Here is a 21,726-nt window from a genome sequence, read left to right as displayed (position 1 = left end):
AGTAATAGGCCTTGGGTTACTGCTGGTAATCCTGTCTTCCTCTTGTGAGATTAGAGGAGGTCAGAACATGTGGCCTCCTTGTCGTTTTTGCAGTAGGTAATATGTTTTGTTTTGTTTTCCTTCTTATTCCTTGTAAAATTATTTATTTGACCCTGAAAATTAAAAATTTTACCAGGTGTTCACTTCTCATTGATATTGCATGGTACTTGGTGACCTCTTGTTAATACATTTTCAGATTCAGGTCTTTCTTTAATGTACCAAAATTTTTCTCCATTACATTCAGTGTGGTTTCTGTTCTGATCTCTTTTTCATGAACACCAGTTAAGAATAGGTTTAGTTCTAGTGGCTGTTCCTCTTACGTACCTTTGACTGCTTTCATCACTTTGTCCTTTGCATATTTTAGAAACTTTTCAATCTTGTTCCCCATGTCATTCATTTCTGTAGTATAAACTAATTTCTGTCTTGCTGCTGCTTCCAATTTAAAATTTTCCATGCTGTTTTCTCTTTCTACTTTTCAGATGTCTTATTTATTCTTTGATAGCATTCATGATTTAATTTCTTTGTGCAGACAACTATCTAAAATTCTTTTCTTGGAGAAAAAAAAAAATGTGCTTCCTCTGCTGCTGCATATTCCGATCCCTCCTTTCATTGTGCAGAATCTTGTCGTTATTTCTATTTCATGATTTTATTCTGTTTGCTGAAATTTCCTGGAAGTATTTTGCTGAACAGTTAAATTTTATTTTAACAAACGTTTGTTCTTTTTTAATTTTTAAAGAATGAGATGCATTTAGCTAGATCACGTGGTGACAGTTGTGTGTGTAGTTTACGAAAGTATCATTTAATGAATGACCTATTTGAATTAATAGTGACTGTCTTTATTCCCATTGCTGCCATTCCAGATAAAGAGCAAAGCACATGAAAGACTCTGAAACTCTTTTTTGTTTTTGTTTTTAAATGAAAAGCCAGGAAGGCAATCTTTCATATTTTCCCAACTCTGAATTCCTACAGTGTACCATTGACTCTCCTGTGCTGCTTTGTATTATGTGAGCATTATTGATGATGCCATTTGTATTAAATGCTGAAATATTTTATAAAAACAAAAAATACAACACTATAAATTACATCTTTAGCAGCCTGTTTCCTAGAGAATTGCTGGTAGGGTACTGATAGCAAGCATTGTGTATTGTTTGTTAGCAGTGTTGGGCTCATTGCTTGGCACCCAGTAAAAAGTATATACAGATACTACCCACCCTTTGAAGGTTTGCTTTACTCCACTTCACTTTTACAAAAGCCTTACATTGATACCTGTTTTTGCCAACTAAAAGAAATCCAGGAAAGAGAAGGGAAAGGAGAAACTATCGCTCATTGTTTGTTTTACAGCGATCCATTAAAGAAGGAGTATGCATCCTGAGCAGCAAGAGTGGCATCACCAAGCTCCTTCCCTGGGAGCTACACTCAGCATCTCACCATAGCTTTGAACTATGTCTGTGAATGTTATGTTAGTGCTATTTTAGGTTATATATTGGTTGACTATTTTTTTTGAGTCTGAGAATGCTCAAAAATGTGTATTAAAAATAAATTGATGGTAATTGCTTCTTTGCTTTATGCTATTTCAGCTTACCAAAAAAAAAAAAAAAAAAAACTCATAGGAGTGCTCTGCTTTTGCAGATGGTGGAGGAAACCTGTATTTGAATAAGCTCAGGAATGAATGAGTGAATGCTAGAAAGAAAGAGAGATGGCTTTTACTTCATGAAATAACCTGTTAGGTTAATGGACTGATGTTCTTATTTCATGTTCTTTTAAGGCTACTGATGCCCGGAGGGCTTTTCCTTGCTGGGATGAGCCTGCCATCAAAGCAACATTTGATATTTCATTGGTTGTTCCTAAAGACAGAGTAGCTTTATCAAACATGGTATGTATGTGTTTGTAAGTATATTTAGTTTTAATAAGTTTTTAGCATAACTAGTTTGCTGATTAGAAGGAATAACATGAAATCACCTGGAACAGTGCTTGGTACATAATAGGAACACAAATGTTAGTTTTCTTTATTTCCAGTAAGCCCTTTTTTTTTTTTTTTTTTCTTATTGCCTTCTTTAGTAGGATTATTTCTTTTAATTTGGAGTTCTAAATAAATAGCAAATACAGTGAATTATTACCTGGAAGAAAAAAACCTAACTTTCTTTTTAAATGCCAGAAGATACAGACATATAATGCAGTGTATTTAGGTGGTTGGCTGATTGTGTGCTTGGAGTATGCTCTGTTCACCCCTGTCATCAATCACATTCATAAATAGAGTAAGCATTCACCAGTTTAGTGTATTGTCTAAGACTAACTTGTTTACGAAATGGTATAGGCAGTAGCCTGTAGTTATATGAATGGGAAACTTTAAAAAAGCCCCCTGCTCCCCACAATATCCAGCTCTTGCCTTCATTTATGTATGGAGAGAATTCCATGAGTGTAATGCCATTCTGTTCTCAAATATTCTTAGAGAGGAGGCTAATGTATCAAACTGGGATATTCATTTATACTTCATAGTGAATGAATTTATCAGGTCTTGTTCTTAAGCAAGTCTTCCTTGGAAGAAAGAATAGAATAGAATAGAGTTTGAGGAAACTAAGAACCTAAGTAGGAAAAAGAGGGAGAATGTCAGAGGGAAAATAGGAAATTCTAAAGGTAAAGTGTAATCCCATGGGGTGCAAATAGTTAACTTTCTCAAGGGTGTTAACTGAAAGGTTGGGGGTTGGAGTTGACTCACAAGTTTCCTTGGAGGAAACGCCTAGTAATCTACTTCCAAAACATCAGCCATTGAAAGTCCTATGGAGCATGGTTCTGCTCTGATACATACAAAGGCACCATGAGTCAACATCAACTCAAAGGCAACTGGTTTGTTGTTTTTTTTTAAAAAGGTAAAGTGGAGGTTTCTTCATAGGTTAGCTGAGAATGCTCCAGATCTAGAAATCAGTGCTCTTATTCCACAGTTGTATTTGATTTTTATTAACAGTTGTCTCCTATCCTTATTTTACTTGAAAAGTATTAAAGTCTTACAACACTCTGTTGTTGTTGTTCTTATGTTCCTTTGAGTCAGACCCGACTCATAGCGACCCCTTCTTGGGCTTCCGAGGCAGTTTCACTACAGAAGTAGATTGTCCAACCTTCCTTCCGAGGAGTGGCTGGTCAGTTTGAACTGCCAGCCTTTTGGTTAGTGGTCAAGTGCCTTAGACTCTACGCTCCCAGAGCTCCTTAAAACACCCTTGTTGTTGTTGTTATGTGCCGTGTCGGCCCTGACTCGTAGCGACCCCTCCTTGGGTTTCCGAGGCAGTATCACTACGGAAGTAGGATTGCCCAACCTTCCTTCCGAGGAGTGGCTGGTGGGTACCTGGCATATAATAAGTATTCAAGAAAAGTTGATCTGTTTTTTATTTTTGTTTTTTCTTTAAGTTCCTGGTAAGTTTGATACTTTAGCCCCTATCTCCTTAATGTGAGTGTTTTACCAGGTCACTTTCCTTCTTAAAAGGAAAGATCTTGACAGTGTAAAAGCACTAAATGAATTGGAGTAAGAAGTAAACAGTGGTAGAAGCAGAGGAGATAATAAAGCTTAAAGTTTTTTGGTTAGTTTTTGCTCTAAAGTATTTAATGTAAGTGTGTTTCAATTTTTCTTTCTTTTTTCTTGTAAGAATGTAATTGACCGGAAACCATACCCTGATGATGAAAATTTAGTGGAAGTGAAGTTTGCCCGAACACCTGTCATGTCTACATATCTGGTGGCATTTGTTGTGGGTGAATATGACTTTGTAGAAACAAGGTCAAAAGATGGTGTGTGTGTCCGTGTTTACACCCCGGTCGGCAAAGCAGAGCAAGGAAAATTTGCGTTAGAGGTAAATGTACTTGAAGAGGATTGTTCCAACAGTTCATAACGCCAGGTTGGGGAATTTACATTTCTGATCCATTATTAGTACAGTTACTTATAATTTAATCTAAAATTTTTTGTGCTACTTTGGTTTTATTCTTAATAGAATTTTGGGAATACCAACCTTGCTGTTGCATTAACATTTATAAAATAATGATTAAAAGAGTATGAGTGGAATTTATTTACCCAGGGATGGGTGGGAAAAGATGTAATTATATTCTCTAAGTTAGAAATGGGGTGAAGTTGGGCCAATATATAGAAAGCCTGGGGCTAAGGCAGTCTTTTGAGAGAGACTCCTGAGAATTGGTTTCTAGTAATTTGAGATACTTTGGCCTGCAACAGGATTCCTTTGTGGATTTCTATATGAATTACAATAAGATATTTATCAGATGGTACTTTTGTTTATACTTTTATAGGTTGCTGCTAAAACCCTGCCTTTTTATAAGGACTACTTCAATGTTCCTTATCCTCTACCTAAAATTGATCTCATTGCTATTGCAGACTTTGCAGCTGGTAAAGTAAATTTCATTTTATTGCTGAATTGTAATAGCTTTTCTTGAATTTGTGATTTTGAGGAATAAGTATATATATATCAGTAAATGTTTGTATTTATTTTATGAAGGTGCCATGGAGAACTGGGGCCTTGTTACTTATAGGTATGTTAATGATGCATTACCCTGCCTTATCTTTTCAATCACTGATTTCTTAAGGGCTTCACTCCTAATCACAGTTGAGTTAGCTTCTGCTTTATAATCTACTGTAAATTTTCCTTTCTGTGCATATTTCAGAAATGCAGATGGGCCCCCTCTGGTGCTACTATCTGAGGGTGTAAGATTTTAAAATGAGCATCTGGCATTAGTAGCAATTTTAGATGTATTCTTGGCTGAATTTCTAATTTTGGTCCCTTCTCTTCCTTCCAGTAGTTTCATAGCTATTTATCCAGTTTGAAGAGCCCTCCCTAATTTCATATAATCTAGCCAAGCTTTTTCATGTTTGTCACCACAATATAAACATGTGGGTTGTATAATTTTTGAAGCAGGGTCTGTAAACAAGTTTTTGCCTTCTCTCTTCAGTTGCCTTCTCAGATGAGCTAAGTTTTGGACATCCTGCTCGGAGTCCTTTTTAGGACTCTGGAATGTATCTCTTTCCCCTTTCCTCTCCCTGCTCCCCTTCTTTTAATGGAAGGACTGTCTTAAAATGCTTTTCCAAAAATTCAGGCAGTTGTCCTGTTAACAACCTGATGATTAAACCTGTATCATATCTTTGATCGTTTGTTGTATGGTTTTTATTGAGATGGTCTTTAATCTTCCTGGAACTTTTTCTATCTAGTGTACTCTGAGGAAATGTTTTCTTGATATCTCTGAAGCTTAACTTGACCATCTCATTTTCTGTTTTGAATCTCCCCCACTTGTGCATGCCAGTTTTTATCGCAGTACTTTTATTTTATTGTTTAAATTTTCTTTTAAACACAGGGAGACTGCATTGCTTATTGATCCAAAAAACTCCTGTTCTTCATCACGCCAGTGGGTTGCTCTGGTTGTGGGACATGAACTCGCCCATCAATGGTTTGGAAATCTTGTTACTATGGTATTTAATATTTTCAAGTGCTCAAATATATTTGTCTTCATCATGCATCACATTATTCTGGCTCCATAATGATCACAAGCTGGGTGGAACGTTGTGCCAAAAAATAATTGAGTAATAGAAAAAAATGGAAAGTGTTTATCAGAATCTCTGTGTTGATTAAGAACATGTAGACAATCATCATTCCACAGAAAACAGTTCTTAAACTGACCTAGAATCTGCCTGCAAATGGGGAAAATGAGTTAAGATGTTAATTTGGATGAGAGAAAGACATTCTTCTTAGAGATGATTGACTCATGCAGTGATTCTAGGTTATTGCTTTTGATTCACATTTATTATGTAATTCCCTCCCTAACTGAAAAATATTAACCTGAGAAATAATAAATTGATCTTTGATTAGGTCAAAATGTTCTTAGAGGTTAGTTTTTTCATTTTCTGAAAGCAAAGAAATTGTAGAACAGCTATAAGTCGTGTTAAAAATTCCATCTGTAGAAACCTTTGTTTATTAAAATATTCGTAGTGAATGATCTCTGCCCTTTAGTCTTGACTTTTCACTCTTATTGTAAATAAATACTATTTATAGAAGGCATCAGTGTTAGAGCTTAAGAGCATAGAGCTAATAGACAAAGAAAGTGGAGATTTTGGAGCCCGCCACACTACCTGACATTATTTTAGGCTGCCAAAGAGCAGAACCCAACTTGGATATTGTTTAAGTCCATTAAAAAAAAACACTGCCATCGAGTCAGATCCGACTCAGAGTGACCCCTCCTTGGGTTTACAAGGCGGTATCACTACGGAAGTAGATCACCCAATCTTCCTTCTGAGGAGTAGCTGGTGGATTTGAACCACCAGCCATCTGGTTAGCAGTCAGATGCCTTAGGCACTATGCTACCAGAGCTCCGTATGTCACAGAAATAAACAAGAAAGTAAAATGTTTAACAGTGTCTGAGAGGGTTTCTAAAGGACGTCAACCCTTGAAAGTAAATGCTTCCCTTTTGCTTTGGATATTTGTGTTGTTATTGTTGTGTGCCATCGAGTCAGACCTGATTCATAATGACCCCTCCCTCCTTGGGTTTCCAAGGCAGTATCACTACGGAAGTAGATTGCCCAACCTACAGAAGTGTCCCTTTGGCCTAATGAAGCTTGCTACTTCCTACCAAACAAGATATTTTTGCTCAGCTTTGAGAAAACTTTTCTTTAATGATGTTTTTTGAAACCACCAGCAATAAATTTTAGTATGGGAAACATGCACTATCATACTGCATTTAAACAACCTTTTTCTGGATTTGGGTAACTGTTCTAGTTATTAAAGAGCCCTAAAGGTACAACGTTTAAGCACTTGGATGCTAAATATCAGTGGTTTGAACCTACCCAGTGACTACAGGAAAAAGACCTGGTGGTGTGCTACTGTAAAGATTCTACCCCCAAACCCGAGGGGCAGTCCTGTTCTGTCACGTGGGGTAACCATGAGTTGAAAATTGACTTCCTGGCAACTGGCAACAATAACAACATTGTAACTATTACATGTCAATTTTTTTCATAAACTAAAATTCCAAGGGCTTACACATAGGCTGGGTTTAGATTTGTACCAGCTTATCTTTGTGGAGGCTACTAATTAAATAGCATAAAGTACTTAGATAATTACTTATCACTTAATATTGAAAATACTTGATCTTTTGAAAATTTCAGAAAGCCCCTTCACCATTGCATTAGTACTTTGGTATCTGTCTTGCATTCATATGTTGCTTTCTTTTCATAAGAGATTTAATCAACTTTAATGAAAATTAGATTTAGAACTCTTTTTTTAAAAAGTTGGTTTAATCTGTGACCCAAATTAAATTAATATATTCTTTGTCCATTCCACTCACTATAAATTCTTATTTACAGGTGAAAATTTTAGTACTCTAAATGATTAACCACCATTCATTACTGAACTGCTTACTGCTGTGACATTTCTATCAATTTCACATAATCATCATATTAGCAGTACAGCTTTTCTATTTATCTAGAAAGTTTAACACATCAGTCAATAATGACTTTTCCCATTCATTATGGCAATAGTTTCCACTTTTCCTTGCTTGGCCCTGTTTCTTTAAGGGAAATCCTTTACTAAACTAAATTTTATATGATATTTTCCATCTCTGCTCTGACCCACATGTATTTATTCTCTTCCCCTTTTCCATATACAGGTTGGTTTCTTGTCTGCTTTGGTAGTGAAAAGTTATACTTAACAATATTTTCATAATCCCCCTCAGGTGTAATTCTAATATTACTAGTTGGCTTTTCTTGTCATCTCTTTTTAGGTTTCTCTTTTTCAGAGATATGAGTTATTTATTAAATGTTTTTAATTAAATTTTAGTTCATTAAGTTATTAGGTTTAGAGTATAGTGTAAGGGACTTTTGTGAGTTTTTCAAACTAGTAGAATGATAGCGTTTGGGGTTTTAATTTTATTTATACATATTTCCATCTTTTCTTTTTAGGAATGGTGGACTCATCTTTGGTTAAATGAAGGCTTTGCTTCCTGGATTGAATATTTGTGTGTAGACCACTGCTTCCCAGAGTATGATATCTGGACTCAGTTTGTTTCTGCTGATTATACCCGTGCCCAGGAGCTTGATGCCTTAGATAACAGCCATCCTATTGAAGTGAGCCATGCTTTCCAACCATTGGTCTTTGACTATTCTCATTTACAATGAAATAAGTGATTTCTTACAGAGATGCTTAGGATTCTGAAAAGAAGAAAAATTTGCATGGGTGATTTCACTTTACTTATTTTTTATAGTTCATATTTCGAGTCTTGAAAATCTAACAATAGTAAATTCTAATTAATGTCCTTTTTAAGATCAGCATTATAAAAATTTGGTCTTTGTAGAGGCAGTTGCTGTTTACCTATCAGCATTTGATAAATGCTTCTTTATTGAGTGGTGTGGGGGAATCATACCTGTTTAGTAATAGGCTTAGAAGAACACTATGATGCCATTGTTTGTTTTTGTACAAATTTTAATTCTCTTGACTTATCCTGTCCTTCCTTAAGTTAGTTTATATGTATCAATTTTGCCTCACAAGAACTAGAGTTACAATCCTATTTGATATAATTAATCAAAGTTTTATATAATTGTAAGCTAGATAATTAGTTCAAGAAATCAAATGTTTTTAATTTCTCCCTTCCTTTTTCCCCTCAAGAACAAACATCCTTAGTGACTTGTACCCTAGCAGAGATGACCCAAGACTAGAACCTGGCCTTAGGAGGTGATAGGGCTCATGTTACATATTCCACTTTACTAGTATTAGTTACTATGTGTTTTTGAGTGTAGTAACTATACAGTATGAGGGAGCTAATGACAGAAAAGTATCTTATGAGTTAGAAGGGTTTTCCTAGAAAGCTTTTTATGTAATTCAGTGTTACAGGCTGTCTGCTTCCTGTCATAACCCTGAATCACACTGTCTACCAGGTCAGTGTGGGCCATCCTTCTGAGGTTGATGAGATATTTGATGCAATATCATACAGCAAAGGTGCATCTGTTATCCGGATGCTGCATGACTACATTGGGGATAAGGTAAAGAAGCCATTTTTAAAAATCTTCCATTCTTTCATTGTGAAATTATAGAGGTTTGCCTATCATTTGATTCTATTTGGAATAAGTTCCTAGATAATTTTTCTAGAATCTAGAGGGACATTAGGAGCTCTGGTAGCATAGTGGCTAAAGCACTTGACTGCTAACCAGAAGGCTGGCGGTTCAAACCCACCAGCCACTCCTCGGAAGGAAGGTTGGGCAATCTACTTCCATAGTGATAGTGCCTCGGAAACCCAAGGAGGGTTCGCTATGAGTCGGGGCCGACTCGACAGCACATAACAACAACAACAACAACAACAGAGGGACATTATCATGCTCTCTAGCTTGCCTTCCTTTTTATATTGACTATAATGGTTTCTTAGGTGAATGACATGCAAGTATGTTTGGGGGTGGGGGGTGGGAGACTATAAAATTTAAAAGCAAGTGTAGAAGGCAAAGGAGCTCTGGTAGCATAGTGCCTAAGGCACTTGGCTGTTAACCAGAAGTCTGGAGGTTCAAACCCACCAGCCACTCCGCAGAAGGAAGGCTGGGCAATCTACTTCCATAGTGATAGTGCCTCGGAAACCCAAGGAAGGGTTGCTATGAGTCGGGTCCGATTCGATGGCACATAACAAAAACAAGGTAGAAGGCAAAGATGCATTCTTAAAAGGCAGTAGGCATCAGGTAGGCATATATTTTTAAGTAAATCTGAGACTCAAGTAATTTGAAGAAACTTGCTTTTTAGTATTAATATGCAAATGTACTATAAATTTTGAGATCTGCGTCTCCTGAATCTTAAAAATTGTGTTTTCTCAGGACTTTAAGAAAGGAATGAACATGTATTTAACTAAGTTCCAACAAAAGAATGCTGCCACAGGTAATCTTTAATAGTTTGATATGAGAATGAAGAAAAAGTATTGATACTCTATCCAAGATTAGACATTTTCTTTTTGTTCTAAATGCTTAACTTTCCATGTGAAGAGTAGGAAATAAAGTTGACTTATTTGAAACCATATAGTAAGTCATTGGATCAACATAAATTGGGACCCGTTATCCCTTTTTTTATTCAGTATTCGACTATCCGTGGCTCAGTAGTTGCCACTTAAAGATATCTGACGAAGTTCTGTTTATCTTATTAGAGCTTATTCATTTTCTGGTGATGGACTGGTTTTATTGGCCTAAATTGGCCATTTAAAATAGCTGCAAATTAATCGTTTTTAGGAATGAACTCTTGGAATTACAGAGTTTCACTGTAGTAAAACCTTGAAATTTTTAATCTATGGTGGTCTGTAATTTATTGGATATTGGAGTCAAAAGGAAAAATAAATGTGTAAATGTTGTTTGATTATGAAAAAGAGCCTGACTTGGAATTTTCATTTCTTGAACAAAAATATTTTAAAAGACAAGGTTTGTGGTAATTCATGTCTAATAGAAGGACAAAGATTCAAATAGGCCTGAGTATGAGCTATTCCTGAGGTTAGTGGCCTTTGAGTTAAAAATACAGTATTTGCCTCTCTGTTCATGCCAGTATATATAACCTTGACTGCTCCCCACCCTCCCATCCTCTTACCCCTACCCCATAAATTTCCTTTTTAGTTTGTAAAATGGATATCTGTTCAGTTCCTTAAAGTAAGGTTAAAGAAAATATATTACAGATTTTTATAAGTCTTCTATACATGTATATGTAAATGCTGAAAAAGTTGTGCTTCTTAAACTGTAATGTATATATATAGTCACCTGGAGTCTGTTAAAATATGTCTTAATTCAGTAGGTTTGGGGTGGCACCTGAGAGCTTGCGTTTCTAGCAGGCTTCCTGGTGAAGCCAGTGCTGCTGGTTCATGGGCCACGTTTTGAATAGCATAGCAGAGTGTTCCATTTAACAGTTTTTGTTTCTTTTTGAAAGACAGTTGACAGTTCATATACCTTTCAGTTACCATCCATGGTCTTCATCCTCTTGCAGCAGTTCCAGTGTTCTCTGTCAGTCCTCATTGCCCTTAGCAAGTTCATGTCTTCCTGATTTCTACACTGGAATTCTGAAGTTGCCTGCTAACTCACTACTTCTTGCCTTGCCTCCCTCCTTTCAATATTATCTCTTTCACCCAAATCACAAAAAAATAAGTAAAGAAAGCAAACATATCCATTAAAAAAAAATTTAAATTAATAGTGAAAAATCCTACTCCAAAGCCCACATGTTAACAGTTTGATATGTATCCTTTCAGTCTTAAAAAAAAAAAAATTATACACACATACCTGTATCTATACTTCTTTGTAAGTCTTGAACTGCTCAGCCCCTGCCTACTTTATTAGCTTCATCCTCTGTTACTCCTACACCAGTACCCTCCATTCTTCAGCCTTACTGAACATATTGCTGTTACTGATACTTTCTTTTATAATATTTTACTATTTTGCATAGACCAATTATTATGTCTACCTGGACTTCTCTTTTTCCCTTTTCTCTCTGACAAACAACTCACCTTCAAGCTCAGACCAAGTCACCTCTTGTGAAGCTTTTCTTTTCTTTGGCTTTTTCTTTGAGAGCTTTTTCCTCTGTGTAGGCCACCGTTTTTCACATTTATTATTTACATTTATTTTCACATTTTATTATATTTGTCACATTATATTATATTGCTGTTTTGCTTTCCTTACCACAAGTAATGTACTCTTTGCGTTTTACTTCATCCTCATTAGCATTGAGTGTTTTTAACTTCTGTTAAAAACAGCAGGTTTTAAGTTCGTGAAAGATTCCTTGGTAGCAATGTTGAACGTGTTTCCATTTGTTTGTTTGTCTATCTTATTTGAAGCTATTTGTTTGTTTGTCTATTGTAATTTATATTTTTTCTTATGAGTTGGCATACTTAATACCATCTTAACATAGAAGACTAGTTTTTATAATAGAATTTACTTAATGGGGAATTTACTTAATGGGGTGCTGGGGGTAATTTTGGCCATAGTTGTCTCCTAAACCTGAAGGAGCTAAAGAATAGGGCAGCAGTGGTGATGCTGCATTATTAAAAGGTTAATAAAATTTCTGGCTTGTTTAGGAAAATAAAAATGTAAACGTTTCAGATTTTCATTGTGTTTATCTTCTAGAGGATCTCTGGGAAAGTTTAGAAAATGCTAGTGGTAAACCTATAGCTGCTGTAATGAATACCTGGACCAAACAAATGGGATTTCCCCTCATTTATGTGGAATCAGAACAGGTATACTTATAAAGTCCTTCGGTTTGTTTGATATTGTGTTAAATGAAATTTAATATGATTTTATTAAATTTGCTTTTCTGTGCTTTACATACTAATCATTTAAACCAATCCTTTTACTCTTTTCTCAGTGACTTACATCTCTGTAGTAAATTATTTGTTCCCTATATCATTAAAATTATATATATTGTAGTAAAAGCAAAACATTGTCTACTTTTACTGTTCCCAAGGAAAAACTTTACAGTGTCCAACTTGTTGATAAAATTCTAAAATTACCACCAAAAAAAAAAACCAAAAACCAAAGCCACTGCCATGAAGTCATTTCTGACTCATAGTAACCTTATAGGACAGAGTAGAACTGCCCCATAAAGTTTCCAAGGCTATAAATCTTTATGGAAACAGACTGCCTCATCTTTCTCCCACAGAGTGGCTGGTGGGTTCGAACCACAAACCTTTTGGTTAGCAGCCAAGTACTTTAACTGCTGCACCACCAGAACTCCATCTGAAATCTCCAGATGGTGTTCATTTTAGGAAAGCAGGGTTGGTTTAACATTCAAAAGTAAATCAACATACCAGAATCAACTCAATGTTAGCTGGTTTGGTTTTTGGTATTGATTCATAATTACCTAACAGAATAAAGTACAGAAAGTACATAATTAATCTCAGTATGTATAGAAAAAACATTAGGTTAAATTCAACACCCATTTATAATATAATTCTGTAAAACTGTTTTTTGAGTAGCAATATGATTTTGATGAGAATTGCCTTCTTGGTAGTTAACTGTTATCTGAGTTCAAAGAGGAGTACTACCAAAAGAGGAAACCAAACTCGCTGCCATTGAGTCAGTTCTGACTCATAGCGACCCCTATTGGGTTTCCAAGGCTGTCAATCTTTACAGAAGCCTCATCTTTCTTCCACGAAGCAGTTGGTGGATTTGAGCTACCAACCTTTTTTGGTCAGCAGCCAAATGCCTTAGCCACTATACCACCAGAGCTCTTAGAGGAGTACTACAGAATAAGTTATCTTCCAGTAGGACTAATAATTACACATAAACCTTTAATGCCTATCAGAAAGTTATTTTAGTTCAGTTTTATTATATGAAACCGAGAAATGGTTACTTTTAAATTTCTTTGCCATGGTTTCATGAGCTGTGTGGAGAATTAATTACTGTACATTTTTAGGGAGGAGAATTCAAAGCTCTTTTTTCAGTATCTATGTTCTTGTGATCCTGCATTGTCTGTAAAGCTAAGTATGTCTTACAGAGTGTCTTGATTCTCAGTCACTAAATTAACAGGTTATAATCACTACATTAACAGAGCATTTCTAAAATGACTCAGATTTAGATGGGACATTTTAATGCAGAAGCTTGCAAAATACCTTTTGAGACTCACATCTTAACCATAACATATGACTGTTTTTCATAATTAAATACATGCATTAAAAGACCTCTTAGTTAGGTTAGCTGCAAAAAATTGAAAAGGCGGTTTAGGGAATACAGTTGCTCATGTCTGATGGAAAAGAATACCTGTAAATTTAGTGAACATTCTGTTTCTTTCTAGTTTCCTTTATCTGCTTGAAACTAATCTGCCATAGGCGATGACCAAACTTGACATCAACAACTCCATGGAGATGAGCAGTTTTCTCTTTGCTTTCCTGCTTTAAGAATAATAGCATACAAAGACGATTAGTTGGTTATTAACCTCTGGGGATGTCAGTCCCTCAAAAACTATCAAGACGTCAAAACTGTTAAACTAATTATTACACTTGAAGTAGACTGTTAAGCCAGTAATTTTTCCTTCAGGCAGAGCATGTCTTAATAGCATAATAGTTTATCAATTACAACAGAGAACATTAATACCCCACTTCCTGTCAGCCTTATTGAGACTCAATTTCTCCTTCCAGCTACTTCAAGATATTGTTTTATTTCTTTTGTTTTTTGTTTGTAAGTACAAGCAAACTCTTTTTCAAAATCTTCTATTTTGAAATTCTACTTTGTCACAGAAATGTTACAATGAAAATCTTGGTCTGTAGTTCTTAATTCCTTTAAGAATATAATAGCTCTGCAGCAAATAATATTTTGTTTATGATCTATCTCTCACTTTACATTCCCTAAACGTAAATATTTTTGCTTTAATTCTGAATCAGTTTAAAAATCAGCTATCAACTTTTTCAAGAAAATCTGTGTGAAACATAAGCTAAACAATGATGTGCTGATTCATTGCCAGAGTGGTTGCTTCAAGCCGCTGTGGCTCACTCAGATTTTTTCTTAACATTGCAATTTTGTCTCTTAGTCACTTTATATCCATGAAGGTCACTGGCCCGATTTTATATTTGATTTAAGTGATTATGAAACTATTATATCTTGTATTATTTTAAATCTTCTAGGGCATAATTGGGAGCTCTGGTAGCGTAGTGCCTAAGGTATTTGACTGCTAACCAGAAGGCTGCTGGTTCAAATCCACCAGCTGCTCCTCAGAAGGAAGATTGGGTGATCTATTTCTGTAGTGATACCACCTCGGAAACCCAAGGAGGGGTCCCTATAAGTCGGAAACTACTACGTGGCAGTGAGAATTTTGAGGCCGTAATTACAAATGATAAATGAAACAAAAAACATATTGTTGAAAAATATATATTTTTAAATATGCCATTAATGCTTCTATCATTTTAGTTATTTGCAGTTTTTACCTCCACTTTTTTTTTCTTTTTTTTTTTTTTTAATGTGTGTGTTTCACTACGAAGTCATCCTTTATAGTGCTTTCTTTCATGTTTATCAGTCATCCTAAAATTGAATTCTGAAATACTGGTTTCATATGCTAATCTAAGAATTCTTAGAAGTAGAAAAGACTAAATGTGATTTATAAATATTAAAATAAGTTTTCATAGTGTTATTTTTTATTATTCCTTTGAAAACTTTAATACGTAAAGTTTTTAAAAACTTTTTCTGATCTCAGTGTTAGTTTTTTGTACATCTCTTCTGAATGGCTGTATTACATAGAACCTGACCTTTTATTCAGAGTATTGTCATTTTCAGGGCTAAATGAGAAATAGTGACATACCTCCCATTCTGTAGTATTACCTTTATCAACCTTGCATTTTGCATACTCAGGAACCATTTGACTAAAATGTCAAATGGAAATCTATTTTGTCACAGAAATACTTTATTCCTCCCTCCCCCAAAAGTGTTAATACTACTATAGCCTTTATTTTTCGTCTTTAGGTAGAAGATGACCAAGTACTGAGGTTGTCCCAAAGGAAATTTTGTGCCAGTGGACCATATGTTGGTAAGCCAATGGCTATAAGTGGGAGCTGATCAATGAATTTGGATTATATACTAGTAATGTTCCAATTCATAGGAAATAATTATCCACTTTTTGTACTTCTAGTAGAATTAAATAAAAACAAGGAAATGGTGATAGAATAAAAAAAATGAAGGCTAGGAAGTCAGAAAAGGTGATTCATGAATTATTCTAGTGCTTTGTCACATGCTTAGGTTTTGAAGTTCCTTGTCTCTGTTATTGGAGGCTATAAGGAGTGAAGAAGGATAGGGACACCTAAGAAGTGATGCCTCCAGCCTTAATCCCTAAGAGAAGGCTTAGTGTGTGTTTGTATCAGTGTTTTTGTTTTGTTTTGTTTTTAGATACAGTAAGTAAATCTAGCCCAGTGAGTATTTAGATTTATTATGTACCACACATTGTGCTAAGCACCTAAAACTGGCCCTTTTCTTATATTCTCATCAACCCTATAAAGTAGGTGGTATTATTTCCATTTTATAGTTGAGGGAGCTGAGGCACAGTTACATTAGTTAACTTGTCTGAGATGACCTAATAAATTAAACTATGAAAATTCAGAAAAAGTAGTCTTACTTCAAGGGTTTGAACTCTTAACTACCACTCTACCAAATATTTCCAAGTATTTCCACATGTAACATTAGACCCTTTCACCCAGAAAATTAAATAAAAAATGTGCCTAAGACATTTGACTGCTAACCAGAAGGCTGCTGGTTCAAATCACTGGCTACTCCTTAGAGGGAAGATTGGGCAATCTACTTCTACTTGCTTTCTTTCTGTTGTTGTTTTTTGTTTCTACGTACAAGCAAACTCATCTTCTATTTTGAAAGTCTGCTTTGTCACAGAAATGTTATAATAAAAATCACTACAGAAGTCGATTGGCCAGTCTTCCTTCCGAGGAGTTCAAATCTACCAGCCTTCTGATTAGCAGTTAAATGCCTTAGGCACTAAATAAAAAATCAAATATTTTTCTATAACTTTCTCACTTCTTTAAAAGCACTAGTTCTCATCAGAAGGAGGTATGTATCAGAGTCACTTTGTACCTGGTCATGGTCCTCCCCCCCCAAAATCTGTCACACTTTATTGGACTTAAGAGATAAAGCCTTGTGTATGAACTTGTTGAGAATAAAACGAATCTGCTTTGTAAATTTGCACCTAAATCACAATAAAATGTTTTTTAAAAAAGAGAGATAATAGCCTTCCACCCTTAACCTCCCTTAGCATTGGGAATTACTCTTGTAATGAATATGTCTGACGAGTCAGGTTTATTATCCAGACAAATCCCTAAGCGTCACAGTTTCCATTTCTACCTCATACCTGTAATCTGTCTGCATTGTGGGACTGACGGGTTTTACAGGTTTTCCTAATGCTCTGTGACCAACGTAGGCAACTTTAAAATACAAAATATCTAGGTATCAAGAGGAGATTTGAATTCTGGTTTAGCCTGATCATGTAAAGCTATCTAACTTATAAAATAGCTCCATTAATGTACTGGAAAATGACTCTCTTTTGTTTGACATATTAATGCAGAATCTGTATTGCTTTCTGGCATCTAAGACAATTTATCTGCCTTATAAAAGCTATGCCATAGTTTTTAGCTATGACTCCTCAGTGTTAGGATCCAAAAGCTCCTAGGATGTATCCAGCGTATCACAACAAAATCCAGCCCTGCGATTTTTCACACATGGGGTCACCATGAGTTGGAATCTGCTTGATGGCAACTAACAGTAACATATATACCTGCTAAGGACTGAACTTCAGAATTTTTCCAGTTTCTTTTTACATGTTGTGTGAGAGCTTTCACCTACTTAAAATTTATTTTAACAGTAAAATTATTGCCATTCTGTTGCTCTATAAAAGGAAAATAATTATTAAGGTGAAATCATTACATTTGTGGTTCTATAAATGAATAAACTTGGTCTCCGTTTTTTAGACTGTTGTGATTTTGTTAGTAAATTATCTTCTTCTTTGCACTAAAATTATTCAGGTTTCCTAGAAGAGTTCATGTACCATAGAAAATGAGCCATTAGCTTAGCAATTAAACTCAAGCCCTTGGTCAGGACACCACCAGACTCTTCTCTTCTCTACTTTACCTTCTATTTCTTCCCATGTGAAATTTCTTTTCAAGTTTTTGATTTGTTCTTCTCTTGCTTAAGGAGAAGACTGTCCCCAGTGGATGGTTCCTATCACAATCTCTACTAGTGAAGATCCCAACCAAGCCAAACTGAAAATTCTAATGGACAAACCAGAGATGAATGTGGTTTTGAAAAACGTCAAACCAGACCAGTGGGTAAAGGTGAGTTACAGAAATAGCATGACCATTTTTATCTTACCTGAATTGACTGATTGCTCTTACTTCTTTTAGGCATCTTATTACTGCATCTAAATTCTGCTATTTTAGTTGAGAGTAAGACATTGTGTGAAATTTAGGTCCAATTTCCAAATAGAATTGTCCAGAGATTTGCTTATATGTTAGGTAAGGGAGTGATAGGTAAATAAATAAGGTGGATAGGGTTGGTTAAAGATGAAAAAAATTAGTAGTCTATGTCTAAAATCTCACTGACCAAAACATTTACCATCTTGCAAGTCCAGACTGCTATTGTGATGACAGTATCATCTCAGTGATGTGTTGTCATATGCATAACTATAATCAAATGAGATCAGACATCTGATGATCAGTTTGTGTCCCTGAAATATGAAATTCGTTTAGTTGCTGTTTTAAAACTTATTTCACAAATGAGTAGTAAATACTAGTTTTCATTATTCTTTACTCTAGACCTTTGATAATAAAAGTATCTACTGCAAACTTTTTTTTAATAGATTTTGAATAGAAATTATACACTGTCTCCGACTTACATACTTTTTTTGAAAAGTTATTTTTCTCTCTATTTTAATTTTTTAAATACACTCAATGGGATATTATATTACCATTTGAAATTATAATCTTGGAAATTATGTAACAATATGAACATGTTTCATAAAACAACACAAAAATCAATAAAATAATAGCTATATTAAAATTGTGGGGTGATATTTTACTATTTGCATATAAATAATAAAACATTTTATGCTATCATTTTACTCTTAGAATATATAATATTTTCAAAATTATCTTTTGACTCATAATAAGTAGCCTATTTTGTTGTTGTTGTTGTTGTGTGCTGTCGAGTTGGCCCCAACTCACAGCGACCCCTCCTTGGGTTTCCGAGGCAGTATCACTACAGAAGTAAAGTGCCCAACCTTCCTCCTTCCTTCCAAGGAGTTGCTGGTGGGTTTGAACCGCCAGCCTTCTGGTTAGCAGTCAAGTGCCTTAGGCACTATGCTACCAGAGCTCCCAAGTAGCCTATAGTGAATGATGAAGTCTTATGAAATTACCTTTTATGTCCAGATAATTCTTTAAAATTTCCAAACCAAAACTGAACCCATTGCCATTGAGATGATTTCAACTCATAGCAGACCCTTTAGAACAGAATAGAACTGTTGCATAGGAATTCCAAGGCTATGATCTTTAGGGAAGCAGACTGCCTCATCTTTTTCACTTAGAGTGGATAGTAGTCTTCAAACCACTGACATTTTAGTTAAAAGCTGAGGGCTTTAACCACTGCGCCACCAGAGGTCCTTGTTTTTATGTTTTGTTGTTGTTGTTGTTGTTATGTGCCGTCGAGTCGGTCCAACTCATAGCGACCCCTCCTTGGGTTTCCGAGGCAGTATCACTACGGAAGTAGGATTGCCCAACCTTCCTTCCGAGGAGTGGCTGGTGGGTTTGAACCACCAGCCTTCTGGTTAGCAGTCAAGTGCCTTAGCCACTATGCTACCAGAGCTCCCATTTTTATGTTTAGTACTGTATTTTCTCTAAACCTAAATGTAGCCACTGGGATTAGGAATCGAAATTTGCCCAAATTGTTCCCTCCCTCTCGGCCATGTTCTCTTCCTGGCCCTCACTTTGGCCCCCACTATTTCAAGTTACTGTTTTCTTTTGTCTCTGTTTTCATCTTTGTTTTTTTTTAATCTATATGTGTTGTTTTATTTTAATTTCTATCAGTTAGTGTATGTGGCCTTTGTGGCTTTTTTTAATCTAGATATATCTAAAACCAGAACTCTAAACACATACAAAAGGTTGATTTAAAAAATGAAATGGAACTGTTTAATAGTGCTTATTGAATATCTTTTCAGTTAAACCTGGGAACAGTTGGGTTTTATCGGACCCAGTACAGTACAGCCATGCTGGAAAGTTTATTACCAGGCATTCGTGACCTTTCTCTGCCCCCAGTGGATCGACTTGGGCTACAGAATGACCTCTTCTCCTTGGTAAGCACCTCTCATTTAAGTTGTATGATGGATTTTGTTGGTTAAAGGATTTTGTTTTTTCTGGATTTGTCTGACTGAAGCATAATTAGAAGAATATAGCTCTTCCTGAAGGTTAAACTAGCCTCTGGGATTCGAAGAACCCACTAATTATTAATTAACATGGCAAGAGTGAACCCATGTAATTTACCAGAAATGAACTTCACTTCACCACTTCTAAGCAATTTTTTGCAACAATCTTCATTTAAACTAACCTTTGTAAGGCAAAGATTTCTTTCTTTTGAATAGAAACAATACAAGCTATAAAGAAAGTTTCTCCACTAATAGGTTTTGTTTGTTTAATAGTTAATTCAAAGTGATTTATGTTTTTCTAAAATAGTGCTTGTACTTTCTGGAGAAAATCAAGAATTTTTTAGCATTCCATTATTTCTCAAATTATAATAGCTATTAGCTTTAGAATTATGTTTGGCTTTGTTTCAGAAAGGCTTTAAAGCTGCAATTATTATTGTTATCTTTATGACTCCAATGTGACTTAGGTAACTTCTAGATATTTTTGACTATGATAAAATTTTCAGATGCCTCCTAATTTTCCTTTAAATTGGACTTCAAGTTTCCCCTCTCCTCTGCAGTAATTAATTTTGGATTCCTTTGTATAGATACAGATTAGCCTTGATGCACAAAACTTCACAACTGCTAAGAGAGACCTGTCCCAGGAGAGTAGGCTATTTGTGCATTTGGCTGCTGTAACAGTTCTTTTTCCTAACTCCATTAGTTAGCTCTGAAAGGACTCTGAATTTTTGCCTTTCAGTTTACATTCTTTTAGAAATGAGTAAAGGACAAGGTTAAGTTGACAGAGTTTGCAGATCTAGTTTTGAAACAACTTCTGTCAAAAACTAAGGCCTCAACATATTGCATTTGCTGAAAGTAAGAAAATTTCAAAACAAAGCCAAGACCCCAGAAATGGAATAGAAATAGAAAGCGAATCTACTTTCTTCTCTTTTCGTTCTTCCCAAATTGGTGGAACTTTTTTTTTTTTTACTTTTGCAGTGCCAAATTGGTAGAATTTTAATATATATCTATTTTTTAAGTGGCTCTTTTATAAATATCGAAGAATTAAATGAGAACTCTTGTCACAATAGGATTTTTAAACACTGCTCTTTTGAGCCTATATTGTCTTATTTCCTTTAAACCAAGGAGATGACTAACAGTAAAAAATGCCAAAAATAAATGCTTGTGTGTTTTTATTTGAAGACTAGATTAATTTATGTTTTTTCCTATCCCAGGCTCGAGCTGGAATCATTAGCACTGTAGAGGTTCTAAAAGTCATGGAGGCTTTTGTGAATGAGCCCAATTATACTGTATGGAGCGACCTGAGCTGTAACCTGGGGATTCTTTCAACTCTCTTGTCCCACACAGACTTCTATGAGGAAATCCAAGAGTTTGTGAAAGATGTCTTTTCACCCATAGGGGAGAGATTGGGCTGGGACCCCAAACCTGGAGAAGGTAATTGTATTGAATGGTTAGAGAGTTGGTTAGAAATTGGCACTTTTTTTTACTTAGCTATGGTTAACAATATCAATAGCATTATCTTTGAATCTACTGGAGTTTACTATATATTCAGCTGGCCAGAAATTCCCATTAAGACTTTTAAGCCTACTGGTGAAGTTACATAGATCACCAGCATTGAAGTAGTAGTGGTTATGTATATTTGTTGCTAAATATGATTTGTGCACAAAGCAAATGGTGGAAGTAAGTTTTTTACAGAGTTCCTAAGGTCCAATGATAGTCAGGAACAGCTAAAGGAAATTTTGTTGTTGTTGTTGTTATGTGCTGTCGAGTCAAACCCGACTCATAGCGACCCCTCCTTGGGTTTCCGAGGCAGTATCACTAC

The 21,726-nt window shown here is 35.4% G+C and overlaps 1 protein-coding gene across 1 annotated transcript in view; it reads left to right on the top strand.

Moving 5' to 3' along the window:
• The window catches only part of NPEPPS (aminopeptidase puromycin sensitive), a 150,238-nt gene that overhangs the window by 108,962 nt on the left and 19,550 nt on the right, over window positions 1-21,726 (top strand). The window contains exons 5-17 of the mRNA XM_007941997.2: window positions 1,805-1,912; window positions 3,675-3,875; window positions 4,324-4,420; window positions 4,530-4,563; window positions 5,380-5,494; window positions 7,973-8,137; window positions 8,945-9,049; window positions 9,863-9,923; window positions 12,137-12,246; window positions 15,461-15,524; window positions 17,687-17,826; window positions 19,704-19,838; window positions 21,119-21,338. Of these exons, the coding sequence (XP_007940188.1) occupies window positions 1,805-1,912; window positions 3,675-3,875; window positions 4,324-4,420; window positions 4,530-4,563; window positions 5,380-5,494; window positions 7,973-8,137; window positions 8,945-9,049; window positions 9,863-9,923; window positions 12,137-12,246; window positions 15,461-15,524; window positions 17,687-17,826; window positions 19,704-19,838; window positions 21,119-21,338 (1,555 nt within the window). The remainder of the gene's footprint in view (window positions 1-1,804; window positions 1,913-3,674; window positions 3,876-4,323; window positions 4,421-4,529; window positions 4,564-5,379; window positions 5,495-7,972; window positions 8,138-8,944; window positions 9,050-9,862; window positions 9,924-12,136; window positions 12,247-15,460; window positions 15,525-17,686; window positions 17,827-19,703; window positions 19,839-21,118; window positions 21,339-21,726) is intronic.

The sequence above is a fragment of the Orycteropus afer genome, unplaced genomic scaffold, assembly GCF_000298275.1.
Source record: "Orycteropus afer afer isolate SDZICR_OR568_19922 unplaced genomic scaffold, OryAfe1.0 scaffold00085, whole genome shotgun sequence".
Taxonomy (NCBI): domain Eukaryota; kingdom Metazoa; phylum Chordata; class Mammalia; order Tubulidentata; family Orycteropodidae; genus Orycteropus; species Orycteropus afer.
Note: the sequence above shows the minus strand (reverse complement) of the source record. Positions and strands in the feature narration are given on the sequence as shown.